The sequence below is a fragment of the Phalacrocorax aristotelis genome, chromosome 7 (assembly GCF_949628215.1).
Source record: "Phalacrocorax aristotelis chromosome 7, bGulAri2.1, whole genome shotgun sequence".
In the NCBI taxonomy this organism is placed as follows: domain Eukaryota; kingdom Metazoa; phylum Chordata; class Aves; order Suliformes; family Phalacrocoracidae; genus Phalacrocorax; species Phalacrocorax aristotelis.
The window spans coordinates 52,480,230-52,497,565 of NC_134282.1; the positions used below are offsets into that span (position 1 = coordinate 52,480,230).

The window sequence follows — 17,336 nt, forward strand, 5'->3', positions numbered from 1 at the left end:
GAGAAATCTAATCAACCCAGGATATAATGCTATCTGGAAAAAAAAAACAAAACCCAACAGTTGCATGAAACTAAAACCTCTAGTAAAATTAGGTCTATTTTGTGCATTCAGAGCTTAGTAAGTGTCTTCAACACACACCACGTAAATCAAGTATCACAGCATGAAACTGTGAATTAAATAATACATGCTGTGGAAAAACCACTCCAGGAGCATTGCACAGAGCTACACCATGCATCTGAGCAAGACCAAACTTTGTCTGCAGCTCAGAAGCACATGGCCCTTGCATTTTTTTGTTTGAAATGGCTCTTCCTGCATTTCCATTTGCAACAGCTGCCAGTAATTTTCTCCTACTGACATCGCTGTCTATACAGCAATACCACGGTTGTTTTTAAGATCAGAGAGGAATTCTCTGAACAGTTGTCATATCATAGGTTTTGCTGCCAAGCACACATGTTCATTTTAAAGGGACTAACGTGTGGGCCCGCTCAGACAGGGAGGCCCTCTATGGACATTTTTACAGGGTGTTCAAACAGTGCTCTTTGTCAGCCTCTCTGCTACCAATCTGCTTGCAAAGGCTGACAGCGACTATGTTGGTTTTACTTGCAAAATCAAGCCCTGAACCTGTATCTATTAGATACATTGGACCCTGCACATCAGAGGTAGCCATGTTATTGCTACAATGATTAACCTCTGGCAAATTCAGCGCACAAAGAGTCCCAACATTGACAAGGGAAAGCCAGTTAAGTGCATTTCACAGTATTACAGGGAGCCTGTAACTTTGGGAAACCCTGAAACTTTTCCCTCTAGTCCATGAGGAATAATCAGCATTAAAACTAAGGCATGCTGAATACAGAGTAACCCCCCCATACAATTTCAAGAGGAATGACTGTACAGTGAAGTGCTTTCCTGGACAACAGCAGGGGTTTCCAATAAGACAATAATTCCTGCACCTGGAAGGACTTTTATTTCCTCACTAGTCAGCAGAAAATGCCCAATTAAAGCAAAAGAATAATTCCACTTACTTGGAGCAGGGAGGCCTCCACACGACCGTTTATACTTGCTCTCCTTCAAAACAGAGATGACTTTGTATAGGTGCCGGAATCCTGTTTTACATTCAGAGGCAAAAATGAACTCTATCTCATCTTCATGGGTTTGAGGGAAAACATAGAAGATATCATGGATCTGTGGAGACAGAGCAGTGGATTATTGTTATCAGCAGGACTTTGGCACTGAGGTCACACATAATAAGTGCCTCTTACTGCTCCACACAGACAACACAGCTCACACTAGCAGGGTGCAGCACTGCTCCTTACTGGGAGAACCAGTGATGCTTATGAGCAGCCACATATGCTGCACAGTGCCAGGCTTTTTGTTAGTCTAACTCTAACTTCCGGCCACCAAACTAATTAAGTAAGTTTTTCTGCACCTGCCTTTCTAGATTAGATACAGAGGTGGGTCAAGCTTTGCAGAAACCATGAAAGCCACCCAGAGATGCCAGAGTTCAGTGGCTTCCTCTGTCCAGTGCTGTCTAGAAGCCCACAAGTGAAGGGTTATTTAAAGATGAGCTGACATCACCTTCCCACTCATGAAGATGCCAGCTCTTGCTTCAAGGGTTAACCTTTTGAGGGACTCAGGTGCATTTATCTGTACAATATGAGCTGCCTGTCAAAAACCACTCCAGCCACTAAAAATCATGGAGAAAGGACAACTCACTGCACCACCCTGAAACCGTGCACACTATTACTAAGGAGAAGACAAGGTATCATAGAGAGCACTCGCTGTACAGAGATCACTCACTGAAAGGCTTTGTGCAAATGCTCTCTGCTGAAAGATCCAGCTACCTGTCAGTGATTGATGTTCCCAGGCCTTCCTGCACCCTGGCACACCTCCAACAGGATGTCATTTTAGAGACATCAATCTTTATCTGTAGAAGCGTGAACAGCACTCATTTTTACAGCATTAGCCTAGCACGCCAGTGTCTGGTCTCACAGCACAGGCTCTAGGGCACACCTCTGAGAACACTACACACTAATCTATTTCACCAGACCATATGGAGTTAAGGAGGGGTTTTAGTGACTGTAGCAGGCTCTCAGGACTTGTTCACCCAACATCACCTAGATACATCTTTGCTGGCCAAAGAATAAATACTTCATCTGCTGGCGCTGCTGGTGGTGAGCAACTGGCACCAAGAAGCCAGAGGGTGTCAGTGGGTAACACTGTGGGCATGGCACCACCCTGGAACGCCAGAGCTCTCGGCTCTGCTCCTAGCTCTGCCCACTGTGCGGCCTCAAGCAAAGCAGCTCTGCTTTCACATCCCAGACCTCTCTGTTCTTTGCCGGCTGTGAACTCCTTACAGCAGGAAGCACAGAACATGCACAGAACTTGTACAAATGGGAAAATTCACCTGGGCAGCACAGTAACACCACTGTTACTCGAGTGCTACAAAACAGGGTCTTGAACAACAAACTGTCAGAGAAGGCTGACATTCAAATTCTTACGTTTATCCAGATGTCTGTTGTTTCTTCATAAATAATGAAAGGTGTAACAGAGTCTGGTACAGCATCGATAAGTTTCTGTCTTTCCATTGCATCATCTTCTGTGGGGATGAATAATGCAGGAGGGATCAAGACTATCTGAAGTCGAGTTTGGGAGCGATCCAGTAAGATGGACCAGATGCTGTTGAGGAGACAGATATTAGAGAAAATAACATGCAACTGTAAGTATTAGACAGGTCTGAAAATCTCAGTAGTCATTAGCACTAGGCATTTTGAGGGAGTCAAGAAATGTTCAATTTCAGATTAAGCACAAAGCCACATGTAAAATTTCACCCACATAAACTAATCTCTTCCATAACACGAGAACTTATTTCACTTCATTTCAATATTGCATAAGCACTGCCGGTTCAAAAGTTTAATTAATTCTGTTCTCCCAGATTTGACTTGTGCTTTAGGGGAGAAAGAGAAGAGAAAAATCAGAGGGAATAACAAGGCATAAAAATTTCAAATGAAATTTCAGGATATTTGTGAAAATACTAATGTTTTAAATCTACACCTGGCAGAGAATAATACTGGTACCTAAATGGACTGGCAGCAGACCCTGCCATACTTCTGATGACTTTACATGTAGCTCTAACAATGATCCCACAAAAAGCAAGATAATGGAGCAAATGTGTCCCTGCATTTCTTTCCCATTTGGGGGGTGGGGGGAGGTGCAGGCAGAAGTAGATTAAAAAGGTGAAAGCCATCTTTAGATTCAAGAACTGGAGAACTGCAATTCTGGAGAAGCTTCTGATCAGTTAGAAACACTGTACTACATCATCTACAGGGTTAAAAATGACATGCAAATGTAAGTAGCACTTACAGCAGGTTTTCTGATCAGTAAGTCTGGTCAGCAAGGATGGTCCAGTGGTTAGGGCGCTAGCCTAGGGCCTGGGGGACCTGGGCTCATTTCTCTCCTCAGCCACAGACTTCCTGTGTGACCATGGCAAGTCACTTAGCCTCTCTGGGCTTCAGTTCCCCATCTGTAAAATGGGGATAATAGCACTGCACTCTCTCTCACAGGGATGCTGAGAGGACACATACATCAAAGGCTGTGAGTGCCCAATACCAAAGCAGTAGGGCAGAGAAAGAGACAAGGAGGACTCTGTTTTGGTTTTTGGAAAAATCATCACCTTTGCACAAACAAGTTCGTAGCAATGTAAAAATGAAAGCAGGCTTAAGCTTGAAGATGACAGAGACCACTACATTCTGCTTCTAACTGTATTGCCCCAAACCCTCTAAGCAGAGACAGGATTAACATACGCACTATTTTCCTTCTGGCGTCCACCCAGCTCTAGCAATGTACTCTACTCCTTCAAAGAGGATCTCGAACGGCTGAACTAGCTCTTTATCCACAACATCTGCAATCTGTTGACAAAGCAGCAATTCAGTGACACTGAGATGAACCCCCACAACCAGTTTTCATGCACGATGAGAGTCTGCACACAGAAGACTTCTTCTGTGCAACTCATGCAATTTAGATTGTTCAGCCTTTGCAGCACAGGGGATTCAACCCCGGCTGCAGCCAGACACACAAATCCATCGCTTATCTCGGACAAGTCACCTGAACATTCAGTTTCCCCGTGTAAAAGGGAGGTGATTTGTACCGAGCTACTCCGTACGGTGTTTTCATGGGTAGATGTTGGACATCCTGAGTGAAACCCAGTTATCAATGTGGTTCTAATTCACGATATGCAGTTCTGCAGTCTGTCCCTGCTGTGACTGGGAACAAGTCACAGTGGTACCCAAAGGGTCCTGATGGCTTTCCCTGCCTTCGCTGGCTGATGCCAGCATCGCTATCCCAGCAGGGGACTGTTGACGGCTGAGGTAGCTCAAGAGTAGAGAGAATCCCAATAGTGTACGGCTGCTACTGTATCTGTTTGGTAAGATTAATTTCCCAACTGTCCGAAGATCTTGGACTGGGCTATGGTAATTTCTGCATCGGTTAAAAAATCCCAGGGCGAATGCAAAGTTCATCTCTTTCCATGTGTTCATGCTTTCGTAAGGCGATATATTCTCTCTGCAATCAGATTTTCCCCAATATCTGCAGCCAATCAAGAGATGTCACATAAGAAGGTCTAACCATCCACACCTAAAATATTCTGCTCTGCAGCTGAGTTCATAAACCAGTGGTAGGGAAGGAAAGCACAGCCTTGAGAAATACTGCTGTACACACAGACACCAAGTATCTGCACAGGAATAAGCCAAGTGCACTGCCTCCAGAGGAGCCGTTAAGCTGTCACAACCAAGAAAGTTTATTTGTACCGAACTGGAAAATGAATTTTACCAAAAAAGAATTACAGAAATTATATTTATTTGGAAAACAAGCAGAACATAGAACTTACTCTGCCTTCCGCATTGATTGTCACTTCAGATATCTTGAAAGTGACCTTTGGATTTGCCGTACCTATAAAAACAGATGTTAGCAGTCAGCCACTAATTGTTTGCTTCCAAGAGGGCAGACTTGAACGATGGGTTATTGTGGTGTTATTCATACAGAACTGGAAAAGGCAAACAGCAGAATGGTCTTTGATCAAATAGCCTACTTGCATGTGTGAGAGACAGCACAGAACCAGGCAGGGAAAAAAGAAACTGCAAACATGAGACAGATTCAGGGGATGTAATCCCGCAAACGGATCTGATCAAGGGCCATGCTACTGTCACGGTCAGTCTTCTCTCCCACAGTCAAAGGATGCACGTACTAGCTGGAAGTAAATGCACAGGAGTGATCAGGATAGCGAAGCAAGCTTCGGTTTACTGTTTGGCTGTTATTCTCAAGGTGGTACACAGAAAGTGATCCAGTGCTAAAAAGCATCTGTGAAAACTAAACTGTCAAAATTAAACACTTGAAAACCTATTGTCATGACTAGTGCAGTTAAGATAATAAAGCTACATATTTGTGTTGAATACCGAAAATCTGAAGTTAACTCTTTACACAAAGCAGCAACTCATCCTGCTGTACAGAACCTGCGGTGCTAAAAGCTGGGGCCTGCTCCACAGCAAGAAGAGAGGGACTATAAAGAATAAAGCCGCTGCCAGTCAATCCACAAGAAGCCACATGTGGCAAGTTCCGTGTATTCTGAATACTTCCAATGCTGCTGTGAAGTACTCCCACGACATCAACCTGGTTTATAAAAAAACCTGATGCACTGAGGTGAAAAGACTTGCTTTGGGCCACAGTGCTGGCCTGTTTAAGTACTTATCTTCTGCCTGAGAAGAATTTTCCCCACTACCTCAAGTTTTGCCCTCGTAACAACCCACAGAAAAGGACTATTGCCCCTGCGGCTCAGACTAGAAACTAAAGTTCAGACATTAAAACTTAGTTTGTTTTTTTTAAAGGGATTTGTACTTTGGTTGCCTCATTTTCCTAAACTGCTGAAATGTAGCATTGAACAAAGCTATGACAAAATACCCTCAGAAATCTGGGTGTACACAAGTGCCAAAAAACCACGAGGAGTCATCTCTCCCTTCCCAGGCTAACACTGAGCCTTTCTTCCTCCTTGAAACAAGTAGTAAATCAGGATCATAAGCAGAAAACTTTTCCCAGTGGATCAGGGAATCTGCAAGATCTGAATGAATTCTGCAGCTTGGGAAGGTCAGCCAAACAGACGATATTTCTCAATAAAATGAAGATTTCAGGAGTGAGGAAAGAAAGTGAACCACTGTTATCTGTGAGCAACATGCACCGCTCTACCAGCAAGGAAATCTCAGAGGAACAAGGGTCAGACTGTTCAAATTTGCCCCATCCACCTGACCCATGCCAGGGAATCAGCCCTCAGCAGGTCTGCACAAGTGCCACTTCCCCGCTTCCAATGGCACTCCACTTAATACACTTCAGGCCTGCCCTCACCCCTTTACTGCTGAAGCCTCCAGATCATTTACTGTTTGAAAATATGACAACAGGGGGTTTTCCTGGTAGACTGTAAGCATGCTGACTTTGTTGTTCAAAGTCCAAGAGCAATCATGGAGACCAGAGTCCTTCAGAACTTGAATTACCAGGACACTGCCAGCAACTAAACAGAAACCCTCCCAAAAAATCAAAAGGCCACAATTCTGCAGCTATTCGCTGAGATACAAGGCTGTAATGAGAACCAGCTCTTAACAACTCAGATCTGCCAGGATCTGAGACAGCAGCTCCAAAATAGCTACAATCAGATAGGGTTTCTGCCAACTCCTGAGACACCCAGACTCAGAGCTCTTAGTAACCACATGGCTGGAATATCAGCACAGTCACCAGTGACTAATCTAACCTCCACAGCAGCAGCTTCTCCAGACACATTTCCATCACCTGGACTCCAATTCAAAGACTACTCAACACCTCTCCAACAACTCCCTGATCTAGGCTAGGAGTATCACTGCTGTCAGGCACAGGGAATAAAATATGTCTCCCAGATACAGAGAGGTAAGGTACCAGGGTCTTACCGGTTTTGGGGTACCGGAAGGAATCTGTTCTTCTTGTCTCCAGCATGGGCGATGTGACATGAATAATTTCCACCTCTGACTCATCATTTTCTTCATAAAGAATTCGAAGAACTTTACCCCCATTCAGTGCTGTAAATGAATTAACATTTCCTGGTCAGAACAGCTCTCATTATCAGTTATTGCAAGCATCAATATTCTCTCAGGAGCACAAGGTTGGAAAGATGAAGGAAAATCCAACAAAGTCTGTGATTCACATTTCCTATAAGTAAATCACTCTGAGACTATATAACTCCTATCACTGTTGGGAGAAGGAAAGCCTCTTCTCCCAGTAATATGTGCTGACAAGGTCACTGTAACATGCCCACCACTGCAGACAGTTCAAAAGGAGCTACAAGTGTAAGTTTCCTTTCTTGTGTAAAGTCAAGGAACAGAAAAACATAACTTCGCACTGGACAGCACAGCAGCGGGGCCACTACTTGTGCCTGTCAGACACACTCGATCCACCACACTTACTTGGCTGTGCCGTTGGGCTCCACCAGTAGCCAGTGTATGTGTCAAACTCCTCCTGCAGCACGAAAGTAGCCACGCCAGCAGATTTTGGATCCTCCTCGACATTGGCCAGTTCTAAAAAAAGACACAAAAGAATTAGTTCATGATGTACAGCAGAATCAAACCAGTTCCGCATTATCCCAAGCATGGCTCAAGTTCACCCCCCGGGAACAATTACACGATAATAAATCTGACTTCTCAGCAGACTTGTATTCTGCTTCCACCCTGCTCCGTTGATTTATTTAGGGAGGATCTAATCCTCTCTGACATGGCAGCTTCTTTTAGGAAAGGAAAGCCATCCTCTCCTCTTACTCCTACCCAATTAGTCTCTCAATTTTCTATGTACTAGTCAAAGAAAGAAAATGTTTTCTCTACCTCAGCTCAGCGAACTGGAGCCACAACTTTTAAATAAAAAAAAAAAACCAAAACCTTTCTGAACAACTGAAAATATCAACATTCAGAAAAATGAAAGCATCAATATTTCATTCACTGTACAAACCAAACATAACAGACTTACATAACATCTCAACATAATGACATATCCATAGGGCTTCAATATTTTCCTGTTACCCTGGAGGTAACTTAGCAGCGCTCCATAAATAATTATCATCTGAGAAGGAGTCATTGCTACAGTTTATTTTTAATGTACTTACATAACATTTTAATATTTAACATTTAAATAAGCTAAAGCATTATCATGAAGTGTCAGAAATTTTAATTTAACTAAAATTTAAATGATATAGTTTAAATACAAAGTATGATTTAAATACAAAATGCAATCCATTTTCAAAAAGTGTTTATCCACAATTTCCCATTTTCCTTCCTCCAGGATACATGCCTAAAACAGAGTTGGAGAGGGTAAGAAGCGAGGACCTAAGTTACTGAGTACGAGGGGCCCGCAGAAGCCACAGTCCTGTTCAGAAACTGCCTATATTGTTTCTAAAAGGCCTGCAGCCTGATTTCACTGACAAAAACTTTCCTCCAGCTCTATTCCACCCACAGCTCCTCCACACAAAAAGGGTTGTTCCAGTAAAAAGGAACATGCTGTGTTTCAGGAGAAGAGCCCTTCCATATGTATTCAACAAATAACTCACTTTGCCAGATTCCACAGTGCAGGGTGGGGGGGAAATCATCCCACAATATTTGCACCAGAAGAAACACATAGAATGTGACAAACAAGGTGGAATAAACAGTGTCCGTTCCCCCAGATTTCAGAAGAACCCCTAGTGCTATTGCTTAATTCAGTCTAGCAAGAACAAGTGCAGAGGAGGTGCAGAGATGTTAATTCAGGATGCATTACCATTGTGCACAAATGTTAGCCTCCTTTCTTCTCTGGTTTCTATATTAGATACCCAGATGTCATTGCTATGGATAAATGCAATCCAATTTGGATCAGCTGGACAAAGCTTGGGATCCATCCGGATATTTGGACAACTGGTCTCTACCAGAATGGGTCTTAAAGGCTGTTGCTGTTTGAAAGAAAAAAAAAAGCAAAAAAGCACAGTAAACAATGGTAACATATGGACACTGAGAGAAGTTAAACTGGATTCTCAGAAGGTCTCTAAGACCTTCTGGTGTGGACACTGACTTCAAATGCACAGGTTTACAACAGAGGAATCTATCAGCTTTAAACACAGGAAAATACTATGCAGATATTTCGTAGGGAAAGTTGTGCTTCTACCACGGTTGCACAGATCCCACCAGTGCCTCTTTCCATAGTCCTGAGGATTAGCCACAAATCAGAAATTGCCTAGAGAAGCCTGGCACACTCTTAAAAACAGCACCCTAGAAAGGGGCTGGCAGAACATACAATATTGTCCTCCAAAAGCAACTCAGGGTATGGTAAATTTCCCCTGACAACAGGGTTAGACAAACATCAGGCATTTGCTATAATAAGAAGAAATTATTTCAGTTCTGAAGTCCAGCACCAGCAGAGTAAAGGCTGCTTGTTCTGCAAGTTATACAGCCAAATCTTGTAACACATACAGCACTGACCACTGAATAGTGACCTCTGAACCACAGCTTGGGAACAAAAGCTGCCTCTGATGTGACTCCTGACTACATGAAAGAGCACAGAGCATCACAGCCTTTGGGTTGCTTTTTATTGGCATTGCTACTTATGAAATATCTACAAAAATCTGGTGCCTGCCTTGCAGCCACGGTTTCTACCATTTCTCGTATAGAGAAACTCTTTCCCCATCTGAGTTTCTACAACCATGGAAATGCATCCCTATGGAGGAATTCTCTGCATTTCAAGGGTTGTCAAGGCTGGTGCAGCATAATGATGATCACGCTCTGCTTTCGCTCCAAGCCAAAGGAGCTTCTAGCCAGAGGAAAGTACTACTGAAAAAAAAACAGGAGAGATGAGTAAACTCACAGTGAATCCATGAGGGCCTCCATCTTTTACATGATAAATTCCACTCCCAGCCTGAAACAGAAAGGTGCCGCTTTCTCGGTGGTAATCATAAGAGGCAATCCCAATGGTGCCAATTCGCTTCCTCTCCCGTAGCAACTCCTCTTCACGAGAGTACATCCCATAGTCCAGGATGGCCTAAACATGAGCAGAGAAGCACAATCAACACCTCTGCTCTGCACGCTTGCTGTGCTGTCAGAGTGTCTCTGCATACCAAGCTTCCAGGAGCAGATGGCTGTGCAGACACCCTCCTCCTCCAGAACCCTGCTGGCGGCTAGAAGTCTGCTCCTGCCTGTGCCTCTGCCACCAGCACTTGTAGGTGCGGGCCATGATCGGATCCTACGCAACCTGATAGCCACTTCTCCCATAGCAAGGCCGGCATTATTTCTAATATACACCTGGATAAGAAAGGTCAGACTAAAAGTCTGTTATTTCTAGAATGAGCAGGAGAGTCTTTGCTAACTTCTGCAAAGATACACAGTGACTGGTCTCGTGGGAGGAGAGCACAGCATGAATTTTATGTCTGGCTGACAGCCTCAGGAAATAACACGGGGGAAAAACACACCTAATTCCACATGGGGTTTGTCCCACCTCCTCCAACCTGCCACGGTGCATGGGGTGGGACTGGTGCAGGCTCGCTATGTGCAGAGGTGAAAAGGGGACACATGTCCCAGCGAGTGGGAGAGAGATCCTCTGCTTCAGCACGAGCCACGGAGCCACTGACTGATCCTCAGGGGGACCTATCACTTCTCCCTGCAAGACAGTGATTATTGGAGACTACAGGCTCCTTCGGCAGTCCCCAGGATCTCATAGCAGAGAATTTGATGTAAATTAGCACTTGCAATCTGTGCCGGCAAAGGAGGAATCATCCAGCACGCACAGTTTTTTATGATGCACAAAGGCTGTAACTCCAAACACTGAAGAGAAGACTGTGCTTGTTTTTGAGGTGGCTGCAGAGTTAGCCAAGTACAAGGAGAATTTTTAAATGTTTAAGAGGATATACTCCAAATTTTAGTGATGGCTTATAGATGCAATCCCCAAAGCCTGCGTACTTGCTACGCTGCCAAGAAGCAAGAAAGAAATCAGGACCCACCGGAAAAAGATCCAAAAGAGGTTTCCAGGAAAGCAACAGGACGGCAGCTTTGTTTATGGTTTTGGGAATTTCAGAGTAGAAGAGCGTGTTCTCCCTGTTCTCCCCAGACATCGCTATTGTGAAAGTGAGAAGAAATAGAAAAATGTATATTAGCTTTCTGTTAATAATCCAAACACTCTCAAAGGATACCGAGGAACTGTTTCACAGGCCCTTCCTACCAGAGAAAGTACTGACAGCCTCTGCACTGCAGCTTCACCCTGGGAATTCCTTTCTTCACAGAAATGCAAGTCACGGAAAAGGCAGAGAACAAGGAAATACACCCAGGCTCACCCCATGCTGCCTGAAGCATATCTGTGTCTTCCTGAAGGCTGGGGGCCTTTTTATTTTATAAGCTTTTAAAAATCAAGGAGGGCCTTTCTGCTAATTCCCCTGGCTAGAATACAACATGATGCAGCTTGTGTTTCAAAGATAACACATCTTTAGGAAGGTTTGAATGTCCCTTTCCTGCTCCTCTCCCTCAGTCCTATTCAGATTTCTGAAAGCTCCTGCCAAGGCACATAAGGATGAGCCCAGAAGGAGCCAGATGTGCCCCAGGGAAGGCCAAGTCTGACGTATAGCTCAGGAAGTGGCACATCAGAAACCATTGCTCATCTCAGCTGGGCTCAGTCTTAATTGACCCTCAACGTGCTTGAACTCAGCAGCATTCAAGGATTATGACCGCCATCCTCTGAAAAGGGGAAAAAGAGACAGATGAGCAGCTTTCTATGTCACAGAATCGTAGAGTCCTGAGCTGGAAGGGACCTGCAAGGATCAGAGTCCAACCCCTGTCCCTGCACAGGACAACCCCAAAGTCACACCATGTCTCTGAGGGCATTGTCCAAGTGCTTCTGGAATATCGCCAGGCTGGTGCCACGATGCCTCCCTGGGGAGCCTGTTCCAGGGCTCGACCACCCTCTGGGGGAAGAACCTTTTCCTGGTCACTGCACAACACATGCAAAGACTCTGTGAATCACAAATCAGAGCTTAAGCAACTAGCCTGAGCAGTAAGCAGTGGGGCTAGAACACAGTTCCAGCTCCCAGACCTTTGTTCTAGCCATTGCTTCTCCTCTTAACCCAGTTTTTTATGGACTTATGTTCAGCTAGCACAGTTTTTGACAAAAGCATTCCCCTACCACAAGGCCTGCTCCAAAAAGCCACCCAGAAGGTTGCTCACAGTATCATTTGCGGTGCCAAATCACTTCAAGCACAGCTGCCATTTAGAAATGCAGATATATCAAGTGAACACTAATTAGTGAAACAATGCAGAAGTGAGGCACTGAGGCCAAGAACAATAAATTACATTAAGTTCTTCATTATCGAGACCAAAATTGTTGAAAAAACTACTTACTCTTCCAAGCTGCCCCTGCCCTACACTGCTATTTATTCCCTCCAGAATCCCTGGAAAACCTACTCCATCAGTAGCTGAGGCACAAACTTTCACAATTCCATTTATAATCTCTGTTTTGGAAGGAAACTTTGAAGGAGAAAAAGATTCTACCCACTCATCATCATCAAGAGAAAGGAGCTCAAACCAACACAGCTAGGGAACGTGCCCCAGGGGACACTTCATGGTTCTTTTCCAGCTCTAACAGGCCTAATGGGTCACCTCCAACCACACCACATCTGTGGGAGATTACACCACAAATTTTAATGAGGAATTACAATCATGATCCTGACATTTCACCAGCCAACCGGGCCTGAAATCCATTCTAGCTGCCAGGAACACCCAGGTTTCAAGAACAGTCAAACCCGAACAGCCTCTGCAGTGACTGTTTAGTCAAGGCACAGGCTGTCGCACCAAGCTTACCCAGATAGTAGATCCTATCGGAATGAGGTCCTTCAGGATCATTTTTCTTCACAAATGTGAAGTCATGAGGGGCTTTTGCCATCATGTACCCATGATACTTCCGCGTATCTGTGAGCAGTTTCCGAAGCTGGCTCCAGGAATGCCTCTCCACATAGAAAGGTTCCAGTTTTGGCTGCTCCTCAATCTGGACCTGCTCCTCAGGGCCCGCAGTTTCAAAGATTTCAAGGCCCGGCTGTTCAGTTTCCATGGCTGCTGCCATGTTGCATGTTTCTGGAAGAACAGAATAGCAGAGGTTCAACATTGCCTTCCAGCAGCTCAGCAAACATTCACTTCAGATTCCCAAAACACACCACAGCAAAAGTGCTATAAGAAAACCACCATTTCATGTGGGAAAAAAACACAGCCGAATGAAGAGGACTAGGAAAGAGATTTCTGCTGTGGAAAACGGGCTGCCATCACCCAGTCTTTCTGCATGGAACCAAGAACTTCACAGAGCCAAACAATTTATTGTTGTTTGCCTTTGCCACCCCACCATGTACCAATGTTTCATTTCAGTTCATGAAGTGGATAAAATCTTCCCCGTTAAGCTCCTACCTGCACCTTCCTCCCTGTGAGCTGCATGCACATCACCTCACTACGCTGACAGCAGAATGGGGGATGATTATGACTGTAGCAAGATCTGGGACAAACAACTGCTTAGAAGAAACATTAAGAGTTGATTTGGAACCACCAGGCCATACACAATGGGATGAGGCAACCGCATGCCCTTATTCCCATTATCCTCCTACAATTTCTTGGGTTTGTTTGCACGTCTTTTCAAACAAAGCTCGGAAAGGTCTAGCAATTATTGTCACTGTTGTATCATCTCAGGGATACAATTACAAATATTGTGCACATAAGACTTTTTCAGAAGTGTAAAGCAATACCAGAAGAAAAGGGACACAGTGAAAAAAACAGTTTCCAAATAGATTTATCTGCAGCATCAGTCTTATCCTCCTGAACAGGTTGTAAATTTAGCAGATATCTCCTCCTGCAGTCAGCTGCACTTTACAAAGCAGATCTGAGCTGGAAAAAACAGCCCAGATGCCTGGCAAGAGGAAACCGAGTCTTTCCACTGTAAATCCCTGATCTGAGAGCAGCTCCAAAAGGATCCAAGCTATAAACTCCCACCACATAGTTCATTACTGGAGAGACCGAGGTGTCAGGATTGTCAATCCTCAGAAGGAGAGGTTGTTTCTATATATAGAATGGAAAGGCTGCACAACTGTTCTGCACACTGCTAGGGCAGGGCTTGGCAGCCTGAGCCTAACAAAAACTTTAATATGGACTAAATAAAGCATTGCCATTGAGCCAACAGGCACTAAAGAACCACTGAATCACAAGGCACAGGCTTGGGCAGCACAGCTGCCCGAGCAAAGCTCCAGGATGGGCCGGCTCTCCTGCGGCTCTCCACAGCAGCTGAGTATCTGTCACAGACAAGTGAAAAAGACGACCGACAGCTTGGACCAGACCCATTTTCATACAAACTGCTAAACGCAAAACAGAGCGGATCTCAATTAAAAGTTTGGTTCCACCTTTGACAAGACAAACACAGGTCTTTCTTTTGTCTGAGCTATTTAAAACACAAAAATACCGCACAAGTTAAACAGCCCTGTAAAACTGGAAGGAAAGTCCAAATGCGTACACAGAACACTATGTTGTACCAGCATGCAGCAGTAACACTGCTCAGGCAGCATTACAAACTGACAACGAGACTTCTATCGTGAACGAGAAAACTCTCCTCTAATTTTCAGAATATCAGTGAAGAAAAAATCTTTCCCCCACACCCAGATGCTGGTTTGTCTTAACCCGACCTACTTCTGACACTCCCCTCCCAAGAAAAACGATAGAAAACGTAGAGCGGCAGACTTTAACGGGCTAACGAGAGTGAGAACCGCCACGCAGCGAGGTGATGTCAGCCCAGGGCAGCGCGAGGATCTGCCTCCCAGGAGATCCCTGCGGGATCTCCACCGCAGCCACCTTCTACCACGCGAAGCATTTTACCTCCACCTTCCCGCAGCCGACAGAGAGCCCGCCCCACCCTTCGCACCGGCGCACGGGACCCCCGGCACCGCAACACCGCAGGGCTCCTCGCACCCGCAGGGCGTGCGGAGGGGCAGGGCGGGCCCGGGACCCGCCCGTGCCGCCGAGGTCGGAGGAAGCGGGCAGACCCCGGGAGAGACCCTCCACCGCCGGGGGCGGCGGGCAGGCCTGCCCGGGGGCGGAAAGCCGGGCCGGCCCCGGGGCAAGCCCTCTCCTCCCTCCTCCTCCTCCTACCCTGTGGAGGTGGTAGGAGGAGCTCCTCCCCGCAGCTCCCCACCGGGCGGAGGCGGCGGCCCCACTCCCCGGGAGCCCTGAGCCCCGCAAAGGTCCTCGCCCACCCCGGTACTCACGGCGCTCCGCGGCGGCGACGCTGCCCAGCCGAGCCGCCCCGCCGGGCCGCTTCCGCTTCCGCCAGGAGGGGCCGCCGGGCCGCGCCGAGCACTGCGGGGGAGGGAGGAGGGCGCCGCCTGCCGGCCGGGAGGACCGCGCGGCGGGGAGCCACGGGACGGGACGGGCAGCGCTCCCCCTCGCGTACCGGCACACGCGCGTGGTCCCCGGCACGGGGACCCGGGACACACGGACGCACGGGACACACCGACACATTACCCCATGCCTGGGGTAGGATCATGCAAACCCCCACGCACGGGGATCCTTCAGTTTCCAAAATCGGCTTTTTTCCCCCAAAATAAAGCTACCACTTCCACATTGACATGCTTCCCACAGCAAAAAAAATACATCCCAGCTACTAGTAACGCGTGTTTAGCCCAGGGCACCCACGGGCTGCAATGCAGTGAGCCCCCAGCCATGTGTTTCTATACATTTGAATTTCCCTTTGCAAATCAAAGCCACTTTTTGTAGAGCAAAATCATTCTTGACTCGCTCTAAACGAGAACAAATCATTTTCCTGCAGGTGCCCCCTCCTAAACACGTGCACGAGCAGAAACCCCAGGCCTCACGCCGACCTGATGGCTGGTTTGCATTGACTCCCACGCGCTGCCCCGGGGCTCGTTGGCCCCTCAGGGGTACGTGGGGTTTGCGTTCCAAAATAAAGCAGCCCCGCAACTATTGCCACAGCTCGTCCTGTCCCTCCGCAGCGGCTTCGCAGCCCCAGGGCCTGGCAGAGGTTGGAAATCCTCCGCTCAGAGGCAGGCTGAGGCACGGAGCTGGCGTCTCTTACCGATGCAACGTGGAGATTGGCACAGAAAACCCTCTGTGGGGTCATGACGAAGCACCCCAATGCTGGGAGGGAGAGGTTGCGCCAAGCTAGGACGGAGGGGAGGGTGAGGTTCTCCAGCTCAAGGTGGAAGGCCATGGGTGAGGCGCCTGTGCGTGAGCTGCGAAGGGGGCAAGGGGTGGCCTTTTTGGGAGTATCACCAAAACCAGCCCTATCCTTTTTTAGCCTTAGTAGGATCACAAAATGTCCTGAGCTGGAAGGGACCCGCAAGGACCATTGAGTCCAACTCCTGTCCCTGCACAGGACCACCCCACAGGGAATGGCAGGGAGGACATCTCTCTGCCATTCCCTCGGGTCCTGGTGTTGGTCACCAGAGAGAAGAGACCAGCCCTGCCCCTCCTCCTCCCCTTGTGAGGAAGCTGCAGAGTGCCATGAGGGCTGCCCTCAGCCTCCTCTGCTCCAGGCTGAACAAACCCAGTGACTTCAGCCGCTCCTCATATGGTTTCCCCTCTAAACCCCTCACAAACCTCATGGCCCTTCTCTGGACACTCTCTAGTAGATTTATATCCTTAATGAACTGTGGCGCCCGAAAGAAAGCAGATTAGCAGAAAGATCCTGGGGCACGTAGTAATTACAATGCAAGCATTGAGGCATGTGATCATGGGGCAGGCTACAGAAGTCATGGTATTTCATTTTTACGAGCCTCCCTTGGCTAAGAGTAAGGTGGCTTGAACAACTCTCCCTGCCCTTGTGAGCGGCCGCCTCTCAGTGAAGACCTGCGGCACAGAGGAAGACAGGGTCAACACCAAGGCCTCAGGTTGGAGCAGCAAGGCACGCTTGAGGGACTGAAGTCCCACACTGCAGAAAGCTGCCAAGGAGGGGGCTAGCGGTGCCCCTAAAGCGCCACAGGCCTGTTAAAACACCACAGGTGTTCTCTCACCGAGGTCACTGCCATGGGGGCCAACGCTGGCTGCAGTCCTGGGTTGTGCGGCCGCCGGGCACGGCGACGGCAGGGCAAGGGGGAGGCCGCGCAGGGGCCGGGGGGCGCGTGGGGGGACACACACACTGCGACCCCGAGGGCCCACGGGTGAGGTTGCGGGGAGCAGTGCGCGGTTCGCTGTGACGAGGCGATCCCTCCACGGCTGCCACCATTACCCGCCTCCTCCCCCGCTGTGCGCACGCGCGGCAGGTACCACCCGCAGGCGGTGGGCGCTGTGTGC

General features: G+C 47.3%; 1 protein-coding gene across 8 annotated transcripts in view; it reads right to left on the reverse strand.

The window, feature by feature from the left end:
• Positions 1–17,285, reverse strand: part of DPP8 (dipeptidyl peptidase 8) — a 30,062-nt gene extending 12,777 nt beyond the window's left edge. For 2 of the 8 annotated variants that reach the window (XR_012661766.1, XM_075100736.1), the window contains exons 1-11: positions 15,293–15,379; positions 12,861–13,130; positions 11,015–11,127; positions 9,886–10,059; positions 8,809–8,977; positions 7,473–7,583; positions 6,960–7,088; positions 4,883–4,944; positions 3,805–3,905; positions 2,499–2,676; positions 1,023–1,182 (exon numbers count right to left, since the gene is read on the reverse strand). Coding sequence is in view for 6 of the 8 variants with exons in the window: in XM_075100736.1 (XP_074956837.1) it covers positions 1,023–1,182; positions 2,499–2,676; positions 3,805–3,905; positions 4,883–4,944; positions 6,960–7,088; positions 7,473–7,583; positions 8,809–8,977; positions 9,886–10,059; positions 11,015–11,127; positions 12,861–13,119 (1,456 nt within the window). In the remaining 2 variants the exon portion in view is untranslated. Of the gene's footprint in view, positions 1–1,022; positions 1,183–2,498; positions 2,677–3,360; positions 3,521–3,800; positions 3,906–4,882; positions 4,945–6,959; positions 7,089–7,472; positions 7,584–8,808; positions 8,978–9,885; positions 10,060–11,014; positions 11,128–12,860; positions 13,131–15,176; positions 15,195–15,292; positions 15,383–17,056 lie in introns of those variants that run through there. The other 6 variants (XR_012661767.1, XM_075100737.1, XM_075100735.1 and 3 more) reach the window with 6 other exon arrangements.
• Between the last annotated feature and the right edge of the window lie 51 nt (positions 17,286–17,336).